Source organism: Scyliorhinus torazame, chromosome 17 (genome assembly GCF_047496885.1).
Source record: "Scyliorhinus torazame isolate Kashiwa2021f chromosome 17, sScyTor2.1, whole genome shotgun sequence".
In the NCBI taxonomy this organism is placed as follows: Eukaryota; Metazoa; Chordata; class Chondrichthyes; order Carcharhiniformes; family Scyliorhinidae; genus Scyliorhinus; species Scyliorhinus torazame.
In genome coordinates this window covers 3,243,511-3,264,757 of record NC_092723.1, presented here as the reverse complement: position 1 = coordinate 3,264,757, position 21,247 = coordinate 3,243,511, and the positions used below count along the sequence as shown (strand labels likewise).

The window sequence follows — 21,247 nt, the reverse complement described above, 5'->3', positions numbered from 1 at the left end:
TGCCGAGGGGGGGGAAGGGGGGGTCCATGCCTGGGAGGGGGACGGGGGGACGGGGGACGGGGGTCCGTGCTGGGGAGGGGGGGGGTCCGTGCCGGGGAGGGGGACAGGGGGACGGGGGGTCCATGCTGGGGAGGGGGGGGGGTCCGTGCCGGGGAGGGGGACGGGGGGACGGGTCCGTGCCGGGGAGGGGGACGGGGATGGGTCCGTGCCGGGGAGGGGGACGTGGGGGGGGGGGGGTCCGTGCCAGGGAGGGGGACGGGGGGGTCCGTGCCGGGGAGGGGGGGGGGGGTCCGTGCCGGGGAGGGGGACGGGGGACGGGTCCGTGCCGGGGAGGGGGACGGGGTCCGTGCCGGGGAGGGGAACAGGGAGGCAGGGGTCTGTGCCGGGGAGGGGGACAGGGGGTCCATGCCAGGGAGGGGGACGGGGGGGGGGGTCCGTGCCAGGGAGGGGGACGGGGGACGCGGGTCCGTGCCGGGGAGGGGGACGGGGGGGTCCATGCCGGGGAGGGGGACGGGAGACGGGGGTCCGTGCCGGGGAAGGGGATGGGGGGGTCCGTGCCAGGGAGGGGGAGTGCGAGGGCAAGTGAGTTGGTCCACCTGGCCAGGTGCCAGCCTCCAACAGTCGGACCCATGTGGTCCATGCCACCTGGCTGGGGGGGGAGGAGGGGGTATGGGCAATGATGACATATCGTTCCCCCCCCCCCGCACAGGCCGCCATGTTTTCTGGTCAGCCAGCGATGTTGGCCGCCGTGGCGGCAGCCGCTAATGTCCATGTTGCCCTGGATGAGGAGGAGGATGAGGAGCGTGCCAGAGAGGCGGCGCAGGCTGCCGCAGAGGGGCAGGCGGCAGCCGACCAGGCTAGAGGGACAAATGATCGACAGGGGGAGGAGGGAGAGGAGGACGTCGCGGCCCCACGGCAACGGAGACACCCGAGGGCGCCCCGTGTGCACCGGAGCCGGCAGTCATACCAGGACCTCATAGACCGGGAATGCAGGAGGAGACTCCGGATGAGCCGGGAAATTGTGGCACACATCTGCCACCTGCTGGCGCACCTGTCACCGCGTGGCATTGGCGGGGGATGCCCTCTCCCCGTGTCCGTCAAGGTTACGGTGGCCCTGAACTTTTATGCAACTGGGGTCATTCCAGGCACCGAGTGGGGACCTGTCCGGCATATCGCAGACATCGGTGCACCGGTGCATCCGGGCAGTGACAGACGCCCTATATGCCATGGCGCACCGCTACATCCGCTTCCCTGTGGACCGGGCCAGCCAAGCTGCCCGGGTCATGGGCTTCTCTGCCGTGGCCGGGTTCCCCATGGTCCAGGGCGCGATCGATGGGATGCACGTCGCCGTGCGGCCACCTGCAGATAACAGGGCCGTGTTCACCAATAGGAAGGGGACCTATTCAATGAACATACAGGTGGTCTGCGACCACCGCATGATGATCCTGCACATCTGCGCCCGTTACCCGGGCAGTGTACACGACTCATACGTTTTGTCGCGGTCATACATCCCCGGCATGTACGAGGGATGCCATCCCCGGCTGAGGGGCTGGTTGCTGGGCGACAGGGGCTACCCATTGCGATCGTGGCTGATGACACCTATACGGAGGCCACGCAATGAGGCGGAGAACCGCTACAATGATGCCCATGTAGCGACAAGGGGAGTGATAGAGAGGTGCTTTGGCGTGCTGAAGATGCGTTTCAGGTGCCTGGACCTCTCTGGGGGCGCCCTCCAGTATCGGTCAGATAGGGTCGGCCGCATCATTGTGGTGTGCTGCGTCCTGCACAACATAGCCCAGCAGAGGGGCGATGTGCCGCAGGCAGAGGAGGGCGGAGTGGAGGAGCAGCAGGAAGAGGCGCAGTCCTCCCCAGATGAGGGGGATGGGGGCAATGGTCAGGGCAAACGGGCTAGACACAGGCGGGTGGCTGTCCACCGTTACCGGCTGGCCCAGCGGGCACGGGACAGGCTGATAGCCGCCCGCTTCACTGACTAGATGGGCGTGGGAATCGGGTAGTATGGCCACAGACCGCACACCATGGCAACAGCCGACCACCCACACCCCCCACCCATCCACCCACCCAGCACCCTCACCCCCCTCCCCAACCCCACCCCCCCCCCACCCGCATGCACACCCCCCCCCCCCCCCATTGCCGATCCACCTGCGGCACAACGGCCGGGCTCACCCAGTTGCGGGTGGACGCGTGTCTATCGCAGGCCATGGAGGATGATGACAACCCGCCCTGCGGTGAGCTCCTGGCTCCACATCGTTGGACTATGTCTGCCCCATGGCCACAGTACCACCATCCACCCGGACCATCCCTGCATGCGGCTGTGACACTGCAGCGCACGGTCCCGTCCTCTGCCCGGGGGGATGTTGATGGCGGCCCAGGGGGAAGGGGGCAGCCTCACCTGGGGCTGAGGTAAGACCACCCCTCACACACACACTTGCGCTCAACGTACATGACACCCCCGCACGCTTTGGACAGAGCACAAAGGCAGCTTCGGTAGGTGTAACATTGACTTTAATAACGAAAGGAGTTCATGCACGTGCCCTAGCCCCTAAAACTCATCTGTGCCCTGCACCCGTGCCAACTTACTCAGTGTCTAATTGTTTGGCCTTACGGGCCCTTTGACTACGCCTACGTGGTTCCCCAGACGGTACAGCAGAACTGGAGGTGGACTCCTGTGATTCCTGCCCTCTGACACGGGATCCCTTTGGCGGCCGTTTCCTGGGGCGTCCTGGCCTAGATGGGCCAGGCTGCGGCCCGGGCGACTGGGATGGCGAGCTGCCAGCCTGTCCTGCCCGTTGCCCACCCGATGCACCTGGGACGGAAGGGGGGGAGCCCGAGGTGTTGAGGTGTACCGGGACATCCCCTACAATGGAAACCGGAACAGGCCCCAGCACCTCCTCCTCCCTCGGGCTGCCCGATGGCCCCCTGGCCTCTACATGGGTGGGGGATGCGAACGGACTGGCCATCCGACGCCCCCCCGACATCTGGCGCTGCCAGTCCTGGAGGCCCGTGCTGGTATCGACAGGGGTCTGCAGGTTTGCAGCCATGGAGCTCAGGGAGTTGGCAATCCCTGTCTGTGACTGTGCGACGCTGGCTAGCACATGGGCAATGGCGCCGATGCCCTCAGCGATGGCCTGCTGAGACTGGGCCATGGCCTGCTGAGACTGGGCCTGGCCTGCTGAGACTGGGCCATGGCCTGCTGAGACTGGGCCGTTGCCTGCAGAGACTGGGCCATGGCCTGCTGAGACGGGGCTATGGCCTGCAGAGACTGGGCTATGGCGTTGAGCGCCTCTGCCATCTGCCGCTGGCGCTGGCTCATGGCCTCCTGTGAGAGGGCAGCCATGTCCTGGGCCACAGACGCCGCCTGCACGGAAAGCCCCAGGCCTCGCAAACCGTTCCCCATGTCTGACACCGTCGCACCCATTGCCTCCACCGCGGACGCCACCCGTGCGGTGTCGGCCTGGGTGGCACGCATGTCCGGCACCACTTCCAGCTCCTGGACGCGGGTGGACTCCTCCACCTGCGACTGCAGCCGCCGCAAGCCGGCCGTCACCCTCTTCGCTCGTCTCAGGTTCGGTGGTTGCATCGGATCTATGTGTGGGTGTGGTTACTCCAGGAACCCGGGATCCATCTGGGCGGCAGATGTTCGCTTGGCCTGGGCTGCCCTCCGACCGCCCGGTCCCTCTGCTGCTCCTACCTCCACCTGCTGTACCGGGACGGCTGTGTTGTGCGCACCAGTGAGTGTACCAGACTCCTCATCACTAAAGTGCCCAACCGAGGTGAGTGTTTCTGCGATGGTGGAGGGTGTTGGTGACAGTAGCGGCGTTGTGTCGTGCGCATCGTCCGACTCTGAGTCCATGGCACTTTGGGGTGGGGGTTCGTCTCCACCCATCCACTCTGAGTCACTGTCCGGTATTTCGTCTTCCTGGGTAGTGCTGTCCCGGGTAGTGGTGTCCTGGGTAGTGGTGTCCTGGGTAGTGGTGTCCTGGGTAGTGGTTTCGTGGCTCGGCTGTGACGGGGGCCTGTGGCTGCCCCTCTCGTTGCTGGGTGGCACAACCCTGCGTCGCCGCACCCGCATGAGACGGGGGCACCATCTCCCTGTTGCTCCAGGTCTCTCCGTCTCCCGTGGTCTCTGAGGGGCATCGTGCGGGCGTCGCATGCCAGAGGGTCCGGGTCTCTCCGTCTCCAGTGGTGTGCGAGGGGCATCGTGCGGGCGGTCTGCATCTGCGGGGATGGGTGCCTCGACGTTTGCTCCTGCGATACACAATGAAGCATGCATGGTTAGACATCAGGCAGTGATCAGCTGATATGGGGGAGGGGGGATATGGGGGAGAGGGGATATGGGGGATATGGGGGAGGGGGGATATGGGAGATATGGGGGAGGGGGGATATGGGGACGGGCTGTCGGTGGCTCACTTGCTGGTGGGCCCCCAACCTCTGCATCAGCAACCTCCCGGTCCTCAGGTCCGCCAGCCAGTTCCAGGGCCCTTCCCTCATGTTTGGTCAGTGGCCTCTCATCAGCGGGGCCTCCTCCAGTCCTCACATGCTCCCTGGTGTTGTGTGCGCGCTTCTCCTGTGGGGGGGGGGGGGGGGGTGGCAGGGGTAAAAGGCAACACTGTTAGGCAGGTATATGAATGCACGCCATCGGTTGCGCGTGCATTGCAGAGGTTAAGGTTAGGGCTGGATTCACTTGGGGATATGGGGAGAGGGGATATGGGGGAGGGGGATATGGGGAATATGGGGGAGGGTGGATATGGGGAGGGGGATATGGGGGAGGGGGGGATATGGGGAGGGGGGATATGGGGGAGGGGGGATATGGGGGAGGGGGATATGGGGGAGGGGGGATATGGGGGATATGGATATCGGGCGGGGGGGGAGGCTCACCCTGGCTGCCCTGACGAGGTCGTTCACCTTCTTGTGGCACTGGGTGCCTGTCCGTGGTGTCAGGGCCACAGCGGTGACGGCCTCTGCCACCTCCCTCCACAGACGCCGGCTGTGGCGTGGGGCAACTCTGCGGCCGTGCCCGGGATACAGGGCCTCCCTCCTCTGCTCCACCGCGTCCAGGAGCGCCTCCACATCGCGTGACTGGAACCTCGGGGCTGAGCGGCGGGCGGCCATCCGGTCGGGTGGGGGGGAGCAGCGCGTCTTATGAGCCGTCACGCCGCGCGGCGTGAACCACGTGAGCCAGCGCGGATAGCGTCACGCCGCACGGCGTGAACCACGTGAGCCGGCGCGGATAGCGTCACGCCGCACGGCGTGAACCACGTGAGCCAGCGCGGATAGCGTCACGCCGCACGGCGTGAACCACGTGAGCCAGCGCGGATAGCGTCACGTCGCTGCTAGCCCATTCCGGGCCGGAGACTTTGCGACGATTGGGGCGGCGTGATGCATGTGGGATTTGCGCCGTTTTTGGCGCCGGTCGGCGGACATCGCGCCGATAACGGAGAATTTCGCCCCCAATTTCTCCCTCTGCCTCTTGGGGAAATCCGTACTGTTTTGGGGGTCTAGGGTCAGGTCCTGTTACTTGTACGGAGCCAGTCGTGCTTGTGGGTCGCGAATGCTGCCCTGTTCTTTTGCAGGACTGCTCTAACCTGCTTGTCCGTACTAAGCGTGGTTGGGTGGAACCAAAATTTGCCTATGGCACTAATTTTGTTCATATATTCGCCTATGTTGAGCGTTGCGGGGGCTCTTGCGGATTTCACCATCTTCCAGACACACTGGTTGACTGGATCGAATGATAGGTGGTGGGAATTCATGAAGTCAATTCCCAGAATGTGTTCTGCTGTGTGGGGTCGGTCTACTAAAACTACGGGGTGCTTGGTGGTGATGGTTCCGATTTGAATGGGTGCAGGGGCTGTGATGTGTCCCTGCTGTGAGTGGCCTGTAAAGCCGCTGAGGGTGATAGTGGCTATTTTGAAACAGGGTGGAGGAATTTAAGATGGTGCGGGACCCCCCTGTGTCCCAAAGAAATTCGATAGGCTGTCCCAGAATTTTTGCTGCGACTACGGGTCGTCCTGACCTATCCCAAAGGGTGTCGCAGACCCAACTGGGGGAGCCTGTACACCGTCAGTCCGTTCCGGTCAAGTCTGTCTGATCCGAACGGGTGCTAACGCTATGGATGGGCTCTGCCTTTTTCTTAATCAGAGTGCCCGTCTGCTGGGCTCTCTGTGGCTTTTTAGGGGCATTGCACTCTTTCGCGGAATGTCCCAACTGTCCGCAGTTGTAACACTCTAGTGACTTGGGTGGGGGGCTGTTCTTTCCCTCATTTACCCAGGCGGGGTTGTGTTGCTTTTACTGCCCGCATGTCTGCGGCGGCCTGCTTTTCTTCGGTGTTTTTAACGGTGGGTTGACTCTGAACAGATTGCTCCCAAACACGGGACAATCCTTTCACCACCCACTTCTCGTTATGGGCCTCTTCTGAGGGATCATAACTCGTACAGGCTTTCTGTCCTGCATCGTGGCGTGGGAGATAAGGGTGCGGGTCCATTTGGCCATGTTGTCTGGGGACAAATGTGCACGGTCTTGGGCAGGGGCTGGTTTAGCACACTGGGCTAAATCGCTGGCTTTTAAAGCAGACCAAGCAGGCCAGCAGCACGGTTCAATTCCCGTACCAGCCTCCCCGAACAGGCGCTGGAATGTGGCGACTAGGGGCTTTTCACAGTAACTTCATTTGAAGCCTACTTGTGACAATAAGCGGTTTTCATTTCATTTTTCATTTCTATATCTCCAAAGACTGCTGCAAAGTGAATCCACAGGCATCCAGCGAACGCTGTGGGGTGCTCAGATTTCTTCTGCCTACATTTATTGAGGCCATCTATGGGGTCACCCCGGTTATACCCGATCGCATCCAGGATCGCAGTATGCATTTCTGCAAGGGTGCCTCCTCCTACATTCCGTGGGTCGGGAAGGGCTGCTGCTACTGACGGATCTAAACTTAAAACTGTGAGCTTTACCTACTCTCTCTCACCCAGGCCGTACATGTTCGCCTGACGTCTAACTGTGGCAAAGAACTGGTGGGGGTCTGAGGCGGGGAGGAACGGTGTGATCTTCTCGCACGCGTCCCGTAATTGGGTCACTGTTAAGGGGGTGGAATATAGAAATTCCGTGTCGTCTACTATGGCTGTGCAGTGGGTGGTTACAGGGGTCATTGGAGCCTGAACTATCTGCTGAGTGGGGGGTTGGGGCGCTTTTCTCTTTTGGGGCTTTCCCTGCGCACATGTTCCCTGAACATATCTCTGTGCTGTTTCGTGTAACTCTTCCCAATCAGGGCTGTCTTCCTGGTCTAACGTTTCCCCAAAGATTTCCTGAAAACCTTTCTGGACAGAAAGCAGTGATTGCAGCTCTGCAATCTGCTTCCGGCACTTTGCATGGTCTATGGTGCTCTCTCTTTGTTCTGTGGTGGCAGCGTGGAGCACTCTCAAGGCTGCCTTGAGATCACTGCATTGTTTCTGTAGCGTCTCGACCTGTTTTTTCTGTCTCTTTTCTTACCAGGACTGCACGTTGCGTGTCCTGATAGGCCTTTTCGTACTGTGACTGGAAACTGCTTAAATGCGCCAGACAAGACTGGTGACCCCGTTTGGCGTCAGCCACCTCTTCATCCTTTGCTGCCAATTTCCTCCTTAATTCTAAATTCTCTTTTTCAACTTCGCTCACATCGACTTTACTCATCCGATGTATGCCCTCAACTTCTTTGCAGAGCGTCTTGATGACCTCCTCTGTGCCTCGCAATTGTGCCAAACAGGACACGATTGCCATCGGCTTGCGAGCTTTTCCCAAGCTCTTTTTGTGTATCTCGCTCAGGTTCGCCCACCAAGTATGCCCTATACTTCCGGGACCTGATTCCTCATTATCGCAGAAATCATTCCACAGGGGCCATCCTTTGCCCTTGAGATATTTCCGGATTTCCTCCTCCCAAATGGGACACTGTCCCACTCTACTACAGCTGGTCGCTGCGACCGCAAATTCCACAGGGTTCATGAGGCGCTGCATTGCCTGCATGGCCATCTTTCCTATCCGACTGCTTCGTTTAAATTTGGAACAGGGGGCTAAGGCGGTGTTGTAAATGCGGGTACGGCTTTCGCTATTTTCCAAAAATACAGACTTCCGACAGTTTTGACGCAACAAAAATCTATCAGTTTTACCTTATAGCCCTGTTAGTTACGCATGCATTCACACACTTCCGAATTATGATCATTGATCAGAACCGCTTGAACACTTGTGGTTTTCAGTTTCCAATTGGGTTTCTAATTCAAATTTCTGAGGTTCTCCCGGAGTGGTTTTCCACTTCTAGATCGGGTCCCGGCGGAGTCGCCAAAATGTTGCTCGTTTTAGCCTTAGTCTAATTGCTTTTGTTCTGTCACCTTTGCTCTTGAGTCGCCAGGTATCTTTCTGATACCGCCACGTGGTTCAAGTCTGAGTAATGATCAATAATCCAACACACCGCTTAGTAAGAGTTAAATCAACGCACATTTATTATATACAGCAATCAATACTTATACATTAATTCTACTTCTAAGCTACTTCCTACAACTAACAGGCCAATACTTAACTTTGGAAATGGCCCACCAGGTCAGGGAAACGAATGGCCTTTCGTATGGGTTCTGAGCCGGCGGGATTCAAAGCTGGTACAAGTCGCTAGTCAGGAGTGCCTATCTCGTAGCGAGCGTTGGAGTAAGACTTACTATTTCTCGCGGCTGTTGCAGAGGGTCAGCAGAAGGGTCTCGAAGGGTGCGGAGAGGAGAAGAAGGGAAGAAGGGTGCAGCCGGGAGAAGAAGGGTGAAGAAGGGCCGTTTTGAACTTGGCCCCTATTCTTACCGTCCCCAGGGGCTCCCGCCTCTCGGGGCGGACCCTGTACCTGGTTCCAAGTGATTGGACTTGGTCCCAATCACTTGGTTCGATTTTCTCCAATGCTGGAGCGATTCCTTGATCGGGGGGTGGTCGTTTACCTCTCTTTGTGTCAGCCCCTGCTGGCGCCGAAAGGTCTGGGTCGGCTTTCAATTGCTAATTTGTATCAATTGTTCCCGGGGATGGCTGATTAAAATGCAGATGGCTGGGTTGTTGTGATGTTGATGGCTGCAGGTATCGGTCTGGGCCGACTTCCCCAGAGGCGAATACACTGTTTTACCTGCAGCTGTCCGTTTGAGTCCTGTTGGCTGATTTTCCCATCACCTCTTCCGTTCACCATTTTAAATCGGGGTTTGGCCATTATAATCGGGAGTTAGCCATTTTAAGCGGCTACACCACCCCCCCACCAGAACGGCCACTGCAGCCGTGAAGCCGAGCCCCCATCGGGTGGAACCATACGTGAACCACGTCGGCGGGAACTCGGCTGGGCGACCGTGGAAAATCGGTGCGGGGGCCTCTTTCACCGTCTCCGACCGGCGCTGCGTCGAGTGCGCGAGACTCTCGCCGATTCTCTGGTCACTGGAGAATCGCGTCCAGACCCGATCACGGGTCTGAGGCCCCATTCTCTGCCCCCGCGCCGAGTGCCATTTCAACGCAGAGGCTCACAGAACCCCGGGCCTGTCGAGGTGACGGGTCCCAATTCATTGCAAGAGCATTTTCACTATTTCGCTAAGTTGTTTCAGGCCTACTTCACAGTGAGTGTGCAACAAACTGCTTGGTCAGCAAAAGTAAGCTCCCTTCTCACAGATGTTTGGTTTTCCAAATTTTTGTTAGACAAGCACTATGAGAAAGATTTCCATTTGACCTTGTTAGGAGTCAAGTAATCTTGGGGCTCGATTGGAAAAGGATAACAAAGAAATAAGAATTTCACAAATTATTGGTGCAAAAAGGCATCCCTGTTTGACAATACTACTGATTTCAGAATGGCCTAATTATTTCCAAACAAAATGGATCGTAGCTTTTGTACGGCTGTGGGAGGATTAAATCAGATTGAGGTTGATTGGGGACAAGCTGCTAAACCAGAACAGGTGCTTACACCTGCAGAAGTCTTTTTAATGGGTGGCAATATTTCTAACACAATGTGCCCGCCATATGGACTTCTATGTTTACTGGCTCGGAAAATTGACATTAGTATTTGAGCAGGAAAGCCCTTATATTCATCACCTACTTTATTGTAATTAAATCTGTGAGGCACTATAAAAATAAACATGGGTTTTATTCAAAGTCCATATTTTATGCTTTCCCACCCCAGGAATTAAAAAAAGCCTTTCAGCAAGAAGCAGAAAACACGCAAAAGGCCAGGTTACTGCTTACAGCAGCTGTGGCAGCTAACAAAAAAAGAATTGATACTGGTTACGAGATTGAAAAAATTGCCCGGTAAGAGTTAATATTTTCAGTACAATTTTTCTTTCTCCTCTTGAGATGAATGCAGAAATTGTTATTTATTATAACTCATATTTGTGACAGTATTGGTATTAAAAACTCTGGTTTAAAGTACAGACAGGCAGTATGTCTGCTAAAGCTGTAATTACAGAGTCGTAAAAGGGTGAGTTAGTTGGTTTAGCACAGTGGGCTAAACAGCTGGCTTGTAATGCAGAACAAGGCAGCAGCACGGTTCAATACCCATACCGGCCTCCCCAAACAGGTGCCAGATTGTGGCGACTAGGGGCTTTTCACAGTAACTTAATTGAAGCTTACTTGTGACAATAAGTAGATTATTATTATTATTATTATTAATTATTGTTTCTAACCATTGACTTGGTTATAGATAAAGGGATAATGGGATGTTGTTATGATAGCTGGAGATTCCCTGGAAAGTAGATAATTGTTCTTAGTCCTAGCTAAGCAAGTCATGGAACTTAATGGGATACCGATATGAAATTAATGGGAGGAGCCAGGTTTGTCTGTAGTTTTTGCAGTCTGTTAAAAGATTTTAAATTGAACAGCAGTTTTGCCAAATGCTGTTAGGTTGAACAGAAGTGTACTGGATCTGCTCTTGAAAGGATCTCTCTCCAAATGTCTCTATACAGGTAAGCTAGTAACCTGTTTTGTTAACTTTATTTGTAAGTAGCATTTGAACTGTTTTGGGTTGCTTAATTGGAGTTACTAGCAGGTATAAGTAGTAAATATATGTTTTTCCTTTTGTTTAAGAACTGTTTAATGTTAATTGTTAAGCTATTTCAGTGACGTTAATGTGGCTAATTCTGTGTTTAAATTAAAGTTTGTTTTAACATAAAATATACTATTGGCCAGAATCCTTGCTCCTGGGGTGAAGAATCCTTTCCTCACAGTTTTACAAACTGAAAAATTGTTTCGGGTCTGGTCCAGTATCCTGACACTCTGAAATTTTCACAATAGCCTCTCGGCCCAATGTTTAAAACAAGCCCCATGAAATCTAATCAACCTTTGAAGGATTTTATTTGAATCCAGACTGGACAAACCTTTTTCTTTACTCAAGAAACTTAAGTGAGGAGTGAAGGTCATAAAGCAGGGCAGGCTGGGAAAGAGAGAGGATAGTGGTCCGATAAATGAATCAAAATTTGAAATTTGGCGATGACAAAATAGAATTTAAAGGTTGTGACCTCTAAGAGGAAGGGACAACTGAGCAAGTAAAGATTTCCATAGTTTTGCAGTCTTGGAAATAAATGACAATGAATTATTTTGATTATACCAGCAGATCTTCAGCAAATTGGATTATAGAGTACCTTTAACTCAGTAAAACATCCAAAGGTGCTTCACTTGAGCATTATAAAACAAAATATGGAGATATATTGGCTCAAATGGCAAAAGGTTTGGTCAAGGAGGCAGATTTAAGAGGCATCTAAGAGAATGTGGTAGAGATACGGAGAGGTTTAGGGAAGGAATTCCAGATCTCCTGACCAAGAAAACTAGAAGCACAGCCCCCAATAGTGGAATGATCAAAATCAGGGGTGGCATTCAAGAGGCCAGGATTGAATAGTTCAGGTAACCTGGAGGAGATAGAGATTGGAGGACAAGGTTAAGGGCATAGACATCAGAGAGTGAAATTGCTGACACTGACGGGCCATTGACTACAGGAGGAGGAGAGAGGACACCTCAATGAGAAACAGAGTGAGGCAGCAAACTAGAATTCTAAAACCAAGGCAAGATGGGAAGAGAAGAGAGTTCCTGGGAGGCCTCAATGTTGACGCTGGACCCCATGAAGTTTCACGACAATCAGGAAACCTCCTGCTGATTACCACGGACCATCGCCCGCAGCTGACGAATCCTCCACACCACTTGTGAAGCACCGAGGGCAGCAAGGGCACAGAACAAGCTCTGGTGGTGAACGTCAATGCCCATCACCAAGTGTGGCTCGATAGCATCACCAATGGCTGAACTAGCTGAGCCCTGAGGACATATTTGCCAGATTCAGCCTATGATAAGTGGTAAAGGAACCAAAGACCTCACCCTCATCAATCTACCTGTCACAGGTGCATGACAGTATTGTTGAAATGACCGCTCACAGTCCTTATGAATGATGTGGAGATGCCAGTTGTTGGACTGGGTGGGCACAGTAAGAAGTCTTACATCACCTGATGAAGGAGCTGTGCTCTGAAAGCTCATGATTCCAAGTTAACCTGTTGGACTTTAACCTGATGATGTAAGACTTCTTATTGAGTCCTTCTAAAGACAAAGTCCCATTTTTACACCAAGATTATCGCCCGTGATGTTGTGTGGCATGACAAAAGCACTAAAGTAAGATTTATTCAGAACTTACCTAGCAGGTCAAAACTGGGAATCCATGATGATCTCTGGACCAATAGCAGCAGCAGAATTGTATTCAGCCACAGCCTATAATCCCATGACCTGGCAAATCCCCCATGACACCATTGCCACCATCTCAGGACATCAACCCTGGCTCAGTGAGGAGTGCAAGAGAGCGCGCTCCGAGTTATACCAACATACCTACAAACAAGGTGTCAACCAGGTGAAGCTTCAGCACAAACCACACGTGTGAAAAACAGCAGAGCTAAGCAATCTCATAACCAATGGATCAGATCAAAGCTGTGCTATAATGCTACATGCAGGCATGAATGGTGCTGGACAATTAAGCTAAATGGAGGAGGTAGCTCCTCAAATATCCCTATCATCAGTGATGAGATGACCCAGTATGTCAGTGCAGAAAACAACCATGTGGCTTTTACAACCATTTTCAGCCGGAGGTCCAGGTGGATCTTAGCTTCCTCCAGATATCTCATTGTTGAGATTGTTCTTCAGCCAATTTAGTCCACTCTACATAATGTCACAAAATGGCTGAAGGCAGCGAGTACTGGAAATAACTACGTACCCTGCCATAATCCAACAATGCCCTTGGCTGCTGAAGTGTTCCCCGACTGGAAGGGAACATTCCTGCCTGGCGATTGTCGCACGATGTCCATTTATCCGTTGTCGCAGCGTCTGCATGGTCTCTCCAATGTACCACGCTTCGGGACATCCTTTCCTGTAGCATATGAGATAGACAACGTTGGCCAAGTCACACGAGTATGTACCCCTGGTGGGTGGTATCCTCAAGTGTAATGGTGGTACCCATGTTGATGATCTGGCACGTCTTGCAGAGGTTGCCATGGCAGGGTTATGTGATGTCGTGGTCGCTGTTCTGAAGGCTGGGTAGTTTGCTGCAAACAATGGTCTGTTTGAGGTTGCGCGGTTATTTGAAGGCAAGTGAAATGAAATTAAAATCGCTTATTGTCACAAGTAGGCTTCAAATGAAGTTACTGTGAAATGCCCCTAGTTGCCACATTCTGGCGCCTGTTAGGGGAGGCTGGTACGGGAATTGAACCGTGCTGCTGGCCTGCCTTGGCCTGCTTTAAAAGCCAGCGGTTTTTTGCTGTGGCGCATTGGAACTGTCGATCGGTGAGTCGAGCGCCATATCCCGTTCGTATGAGGACATCTTTCAGCGTCTGTAGGTGTCTGTTGAGCTCCTCCTCGCCTGAGCAGATCCTGTGTATACGGAGAGCTTGTCCACAGGGGATGGCTTCTTTAATGTGTTTAGGGTGGAAGCTGGAGAAGTGGAGCATCGTGAGGTTATCCGTGGGCTCATTGTGAAATATTTGGCGTGTCTTAATTGTATTCAATCTTATTCAAGGGTCATAGTTAGTGAACAAGTCCCGAATTCGATCTTGTGGCCCATTGAGATGAAGGAGGCCACTCATGTTTCCCACCCACTAGCCCAGATAGCCCATCATTGATATAAACAGATGGTGAGGATTCTGCAAGGGACAAGAAGTTGCTGCCAATGGGGCATCTTTCCATTAAAGTCATCATTTGTCCCTATAGTCGAAATGTATCAGTATTCAATGGATTATTCTTGGAATTTTGACTAAATACTTTTATTTCTACAGAAATGTTGATTTTATCAACTTAGTTTCATATGGTTTCCATGGAGCTTGGGATCGATTCACAGGACACATCAGCCCTTTATATCGTGGCGCTGCTGATAAAGGTGCTCATGCAAATTCTAATGTGGTACGTATACAATCTCCCACCATTAACAGTTACACATGAAGATGTCGGGCGCTTCACTCATCATGTTTTCAGAACAACTCTACAATCCCCCATTTCTACCCAGTGTTTCCTTTCTTAGATAATTCCAGTTTCCAGCTCCACGACCCTGCTCTGCGTCAAGAACAACCTTTGGCTGTCGGTCTTGTTGCCCTTTTCTTGTTTGAATAATATTCAGTGTTAGCAGTGTTCCAGATTAAACCTGCCCCAACCATCTTTATCTTGTTTTAACCCAATAAGATCAACTCCCAGATATTTTGTTCCAGTCTGGGAAGTTGAAGATTTTCCAGGCCTTCTTCATATTTCTGCCTTTGAAGATTAGCTGTGCAGCTCCTTCCCACTCCAGCCCTCGAGTATCTTTGTCAGCACTCCTCACCCAGAACTGAAAGGCACTCAGAGTGTGTGGTCCGACCAGATCATTGTACAGTTTGATCACTGCCTCAATTGATTCTTTTGTCTTAGTAGTTTAATGTTCTAATGGCATTAATCAAAAAGTAGAACATCACAGATTCTGTCACCTGACATTAGAATGGAAAAGATAGGGATCACTCAGCAGGTCTGACAGCATCTGTGGAGAGAGGAACACAGTTAACATTTTCAGTCAAGGACCATTCATTAGAACTGGTAAAAGTTAGAGTTCAGTTCCCTTGGCCTGAAATGTTAACCCTGTTTCTCGCTCCACAGATGCTGCCAGACATATTGAATAAATGTTACCTGGGAAGTTCCTGTGCCACATTGCAGCCACGTTACCCGTGTGCGTAAGGCCAGAAAGCAGCAACTATGGCCAAGCAGCAGAAAGCAGCAATTGTTTTAGAGTGACTGAAAGCAGAAGGAAACTGAATATTTCCCTGCTGAATTATCCATTAGGAAATGGAGAAGAAAATTATTGATTGTGAAAGGTGGAGGTATGTCCCTCGAGACTGTACAGAAAGAGTAACAGATGAGATGGGGATTTTTACCCCCGCATTCCTGATCAAAACATTGAATATCTGCCTGCACTGCATCCAGTTCTCCAAACACACCAACAGCCCTGTGCCACCTCATGCCATGCCTGTTCAACGACTCACATCGGCACTAGGGAAAAAACCCACCACATCTCTCTGCTCGTGAATTTCTTCCAGTAGAATTGCCAACATTGAATTAAGAAAATGTGCTCACGTCCAACCACCTTCCTCTGGTTCCATTATCTATCCTTGCTGTTTGTCCACAATTAATGGTCACTATCCCTTTAAGGTGCAGCTCACGATTCTGTTTTAACCACATATTTCCCATCTCTTATTTATTGTGCTGCCATTGGAAAGTGTGCTTTGGGCCTGGCGATTTGCCTGCTATTCAGCGATGAGAGGCAGCCCATAAAATTGTATAGATTGTCCGCCTGCCCACCTGCCCACCTGCACAAAGTGGGAGAATCAGGGATCAGCCAAACAGGATCACTAAGCTGGAGCTGGCACAGTGGGAGTATTTCTCCACCTGAAGAAAATCCATGGCCAAGATTTTACCGTTCTCGGGGACAAGTACTGGGGGTTCGGCTGAATCGTGGGGAGCTGTGTCAGATCAATTGCCCGATGAACTCCCTTTTACAAGCGGCGGAACCCCAGATGTGGCGAGGCTGCCTGCTCCAGGGAGGTGGGTAGCCAATTACTGCACCGTCATTAAAGACCAGTTAAAGGCCATTTTACAATACCACTGGCGTTTTGCTGTATAGGGAAGTATCCAGCTAAACCGGACACATTTCATCAGGAAGACTTCCCTGTAAGACAGACTGATAGCAGAAACACATCTACTGTAGACGCAACATTTCCTGCATTCCTTACACTGATCACCTCTTCCAGTGGTTAAGGCGTGAGATGCTCACCCTCTGACGAGCCTGGTATCAGCAGCCTATCTGCCATCTTGAATTAGGAAATCCATAATATTCAGCTCTATGTTTCATACATTAAATTAATGTTGAGATTGATTGAGCTTGAGGAAGATTAGGAATCTTTTGACTATTTAACCATTTACCCAGCTATTCTGCAATTAAAGACAGGAGGTGGTGGCACAGTGGCTTTGTCACTAGACAAGTAAACCAGAGACCCAGAGTAATGCTCTGGGGACCCAGGTTCGAATCCACTGCACACGGTGAAATTTGAATTCAATAAAAATCTGAAATTAAAATTCTAATGGTGAGCATGAAACCATTGTTGATTGTTGTAAAAACCTATCTGGTTCACTAATGTCCTTTAGGGAAGGAAATCTGCTGTCCTTACCTAGTCTGGCCTACACGTGACTCCAGACCCACAGTAATGTGGTTGACTCTTTTTTTAAAATAAATTTAGAGTACCCAATTAATTTTTTCCAATTAAGGACAATTTAACATGGCCAATCCACCTAGCCTGCACATCTTTGGGTTGTGGGGGCGAAACCCACGCAAACACGGGGAGAATGTGCAAACTCCAGACGGACAGTGACCCAGAGCCGGGATCAAACCTGGGACCTCGGCACCGTGAGGCAGCTGTGCTAACCACTGTGCCACGATGATTGACCCGGAACTGACCATTCAAGGGGCAATCAGGATTGGTGCACGTCCCATGAACAGATAAATAAACTCTGTGGTTTGTCGGGGAATATATGGGCGTGAATCTTAGCATAATATGAATTTTAATACCCCAAAAAACAGTTAATTGTTTCTGCTACAGAATTATGCCGCCAAATATTGGATTCGCAACGGTTTGCCAGCAAAAAAACTGATAATTGGATTTCCCACATTTGGACGAACCTTTGTGCTCAAGTCTTCGAATGAAAGTGTTGGTGCAGCAGTAACTGGTCCGGGACCACCTGGCAATTACACAAAGGAGGCTGGTTTCCTATCTTACTATGAGGTGATATAATATAACATTTATTTCTAATCCATTGATTATTTGTGCAGATATGTCCTTATGCAGCATGATATTTTCCAGGCAATTCTTTTGCTCTCTACCATGTGATCAAATTGGCTCAGACTTTGTTGGGGGAGGGCAGCTGATGGTGGACATTCAGAGTTGGATTTGTCTCACCGATTGCCAAAACTGAGAGTTGGTAACGGTGCAAGAGGTCAGCAACCAGGTTTTTGGTTAACAAAGGGGCTACTTAACCAAATGAATTTTAAGGATCAAGAAACAGACAGATGCAACTCTGTACGATGGATTAGAGACAAATTAGATACTCAAAAAAAAGGTTGGATTGAAACACAGAAAAGAAAGAAAAATTTACGGCCGTAGTCTCCGTTCCTGAGACTAAATGTTGACGCCGGGCAGGATTCGTGGAGTTCCACGACAGCAAAACTGGTGCCACACCTGGACCGATTCAACGACCGTTGAGGGGCTCTCACCGGCGTCATGTGGAACACAATTGATTCCAATGGAAAATGGTGCAGAATTCACTGGGGTTGCGATTGGCACTCAAGAGGCTGACAGGCTGCAGTCTCGTATAAGCACGCAACTCCGCACACACACTCACCCCCACCAACAAGATGGCACTGGTTGTGCTGGAGTTCGCCCATCCTGTTGATGGGTCAGCTGGGGCCAGAGGCTACCTAGGTGGGTGGCCTGGGGGAGATGGGGGGACACCCACATGACCAAATGGCTTCCTTCTGGCCATAGCCATTCGGCCTTTTGGGCCGAATGGCCTCCTTCTGTACTGTAAGTTCTATGACAAAATTCTATGACCTGTGGCACTAAGTTCACAGTGGGCTGTCAGCAGCATGCACATCTGCCCAGCTGCCTGGCAGGCGGCAGCAATGGTGTTCCATGACCACCCACCCCAACCCCATAGTCCACCTCCTGGCTACCCCACCCCCGCTTCTCCCCAGCGCTGCTCCTCAAACGAGGTGAGGATTTGCAAGTCCAGCAGCCCACCGCCAATCTGGGCCCTTTCCCGCCGATTGTGGGAGAGCTTTTCCTGAGGAGACACAGGGAGGGCATCATTAGCCATGGGCATGGCTCACAGTGGTGGCGAGGGGGTGTGCAGGGAGGGTTGAAGGGGAGGAGGTTGGGGGGGTTGCCTTGAGGGTTGGATCTCCCTTGGTGGGGGGGGGGGAGAGTATTGGTGTCTACTCACTCGTTCTGCCCGGTGTCAGTCGTTGACCTGTTTTCCAGCACTGAAGGCCAGCCCTCCTGGTCACCCTCCCCCAGCTCACAGCTGCTGCCACCTCATCCCAGGCAGCACTGGCTGCCCTAAGGCTCACCCTCCGGGACCCTCGGAGGAACAGGACATCCCCCTGGCCTCCACCGCATCCAGGAGCCTTCTCAGGTCAGCATCCCCGAATCCTGGGGCCCGTCTCCTGGGCGCCATTGTTGTGAGCTGGCTGGGGTTGGCTGAGCAAGTGCAGCTTAAGTGCTGCTCGATGGTGTTAGCGGGGGGGCTGGTGAGCGCGGTCCCGGCGAATCAGCTGCTGAGACGCTATTTGCGGTGAGAAACTTGTGAGGCCTCGTTAAGTGGACCAATTAACATTGAATTGTGTTGCCGGTTTCGCTGGACCGAGCATCGGGCAGCTCGCAATTCCCGCTCACACTTTGAAACTTTTCAAGAGAATCGCGCCCATAGACACTTATTATTTTACAACCCTCTTCTTCCCTCTGTGTTTGACTGCCTCGTATATGTGTAGAAGGTGGAGTGAGTTTAAGCAGGGGCAGTTAGGAATTCGATAATCATTAACATGTTGTGTTTCATACATTTGTAATTATAGCTACTGTTATTAATTAGCTTAATTGTGTTTATATTTCCAAACCTGGTAACTGTAATTATTGGGCAGCTAAAGACGTTGGGTATTTTTCTGAGAATTATTGGTTAATTCACTTGTGTTGTGACTCTGGGTCAAGGGGGGCTGGAATTGACAGGTCCCTAGCCCAGGGTGTCATAACAATTCGCTCCCATAGAAAGTAGTTTGAGGCTAAAATATTGTGTTTTTAAGAAGTTAGATAAAGCTTTTGGAGCTGAAGGGATCAAAGGATATCGCGGGGCGGGGGGGCGGCGGGGGCGGGCGGGGGGGGGGGGTTCAGAAACAGACTATTAAGTTGGATGATCAGCCATGATCATAACTCAATGGACTGAATGATCTCCTCCTGTTCCTATTTTTTGTTTCTGTGTATGTTACGCACATGAAGAACCAAATAATTAGAATAAATATTAAATGGACAGAAAGATTCTCTGCTTTTTAAGATTGCATTAAATCTTCACCTGCGAAGGCAGGTAGCAAATAGGTTAATTGGTACCCATCAGATTGCAGCATTAAATCACTACTGCACTGAGATGCGAGCCTATATATGCTCGAGAGAGTTACATACCGAGAGCTACAGCTCGGAGATAAGACATCGGTAGAAAGACACAAAGATAAATAAGTGTTGAATTTTTCTCATGGAACTGAAAGTAAAAATATCCAATTCTTCTCATTGACAGATCTGTGACTTTTTGAAAGGTGCTAAATCCATATACATTATGGACCAGATGGCCTCATATGCGGTTAAGAAAAATGTTTGGCTTGGATACGATAATGTGGACAGCTACGATATCAAAGTATGATTTGTGTGATGTGACCTCTATTGTTTAACTGAGACAATTTTGAGACAAAGTTATATTTGTGCACAATGATACACTGATCAATATATTAAGAGGGTAAGAGGGGCGTTTGAACTCTTTGTTGATATGAGTCAGATAGATGCACACCATGGAATCTTAGAAGCTAAATATTAATCTACATGTGTCAAAATACTGACTTACACGATTTGAATTTGGATTTATTCATCAGCGTGGCATTCATTTCAATTCAGTAGGTCCATGGAATTCAATAAGGGCAAATTAACAAATAAGAAATATAAGTACAAGCAGGACAGAGTTGGTTGGTCTTTCAGATTCCAGTTGTGAAGACTCTTGAGCCCCATGTGGCCCACAGGCTGCAGCTCGGGTGGAACGCTAGCACAGTGGTTAGCACAGTTGCTTCACAGCGCCAGAGCCCCAGGGTCGATTGCCAGCTTGGGTCACTGTCTGTGCGGAGTCTGCACGTTCTCCCCGTGTCTGCGTGGGTTTCCTCCGGGTGCTCCGGTTTCCTCGCACAAGTTCCAAAAGACGTGCTTGTTAGGTGAATTGGACATTCTGAATTCTCCCTCAGTGTACCCGAACAGGCGCCGGAGTGTGGCGACGAGGGGATTTTCACAGTAACTTCATTGCAGTGTTAATGTAAGCCTACTTGTGACAATAATAAAGATTATTATTATTTAATACAAGAATAACTTGCTTCCTCCCCCAACCTCAGTACGTCTCAAAACAATTTACAGCCAACGAAAGAGAGATCATCTATTTAACATTTAGGAGGTCGACTGGCAGAGTGGATAATTTTTGCAGCTGAACCATTGGCCCCAGCTTCTAGTCCCATCCCAGAACCTGACGGCCAATGTTCATGATATGGCCAAAGAGGTTGAGTGGCCACAGGCTACCGACCCATCACATGAAATGCCAAGCTATGGGAACAGACAGGAGTCTGTACTCTGTCTGCCTGATGTGCTTGTCAGAACCAGCAGAGATGATGATGAAATAACACTTAACAGGTTCAATAGGCAATTGAAGGGAACCAATTAGCTGGAAGAGCAAGGTTGGCACATGGATTCAAGCAAACGCTCACTTGATGGTAAACACCAACACCAGTATGAACAATCAGTTATTCCAAATTGTACATTCTATCTAAAGAATGATTTAAAAAAATAGAACAGCATAATTTTCAAAATTGATAACCTACAGAAAAAATATATTAAATCATGATGAATGGAGATGTTGTGCAAGGTGAATGGCCCTCAAT

The 21,247-nt window shown here is 51.4% G+C and overlaps 1 protein-coding gene across 2 annotated transcripts in view; it reads left to right on the top strand.

Annotated features, from left to right (window-relative positions):
- Positions 1 to 21,247, top strand: part of LOC140393632 (acidic mammalian chitinase-like) — a 64,373-nt gene that overhangs the window by 33,510 nt on the left and 9,616 nt on the right. For both annotated transcript variants that reach the window (XM_072479907.1, XM_072479908.1), the window contains 4 exons: positions 10,169 to 10,293; positions 14,280 to 14,403; positions 17,118 to 17,300; positions 19,855 to 19,971. In XM_072479907.1, the coding sequence (XP_072336008.1) occupies positions 10,169 to 10,293; positions 14,280 to 14,403; positions 17,118 to 17,300; positions 19,855 to 19,971 (549 nt within the window). The remainder of the gene's footprint in view (positions 1 to 10,168; positions 10,294 to 14,279; positions 14,404 to 17,117; positions 17,301 to 19,854; positions 19,972 to 21,247) is intronic.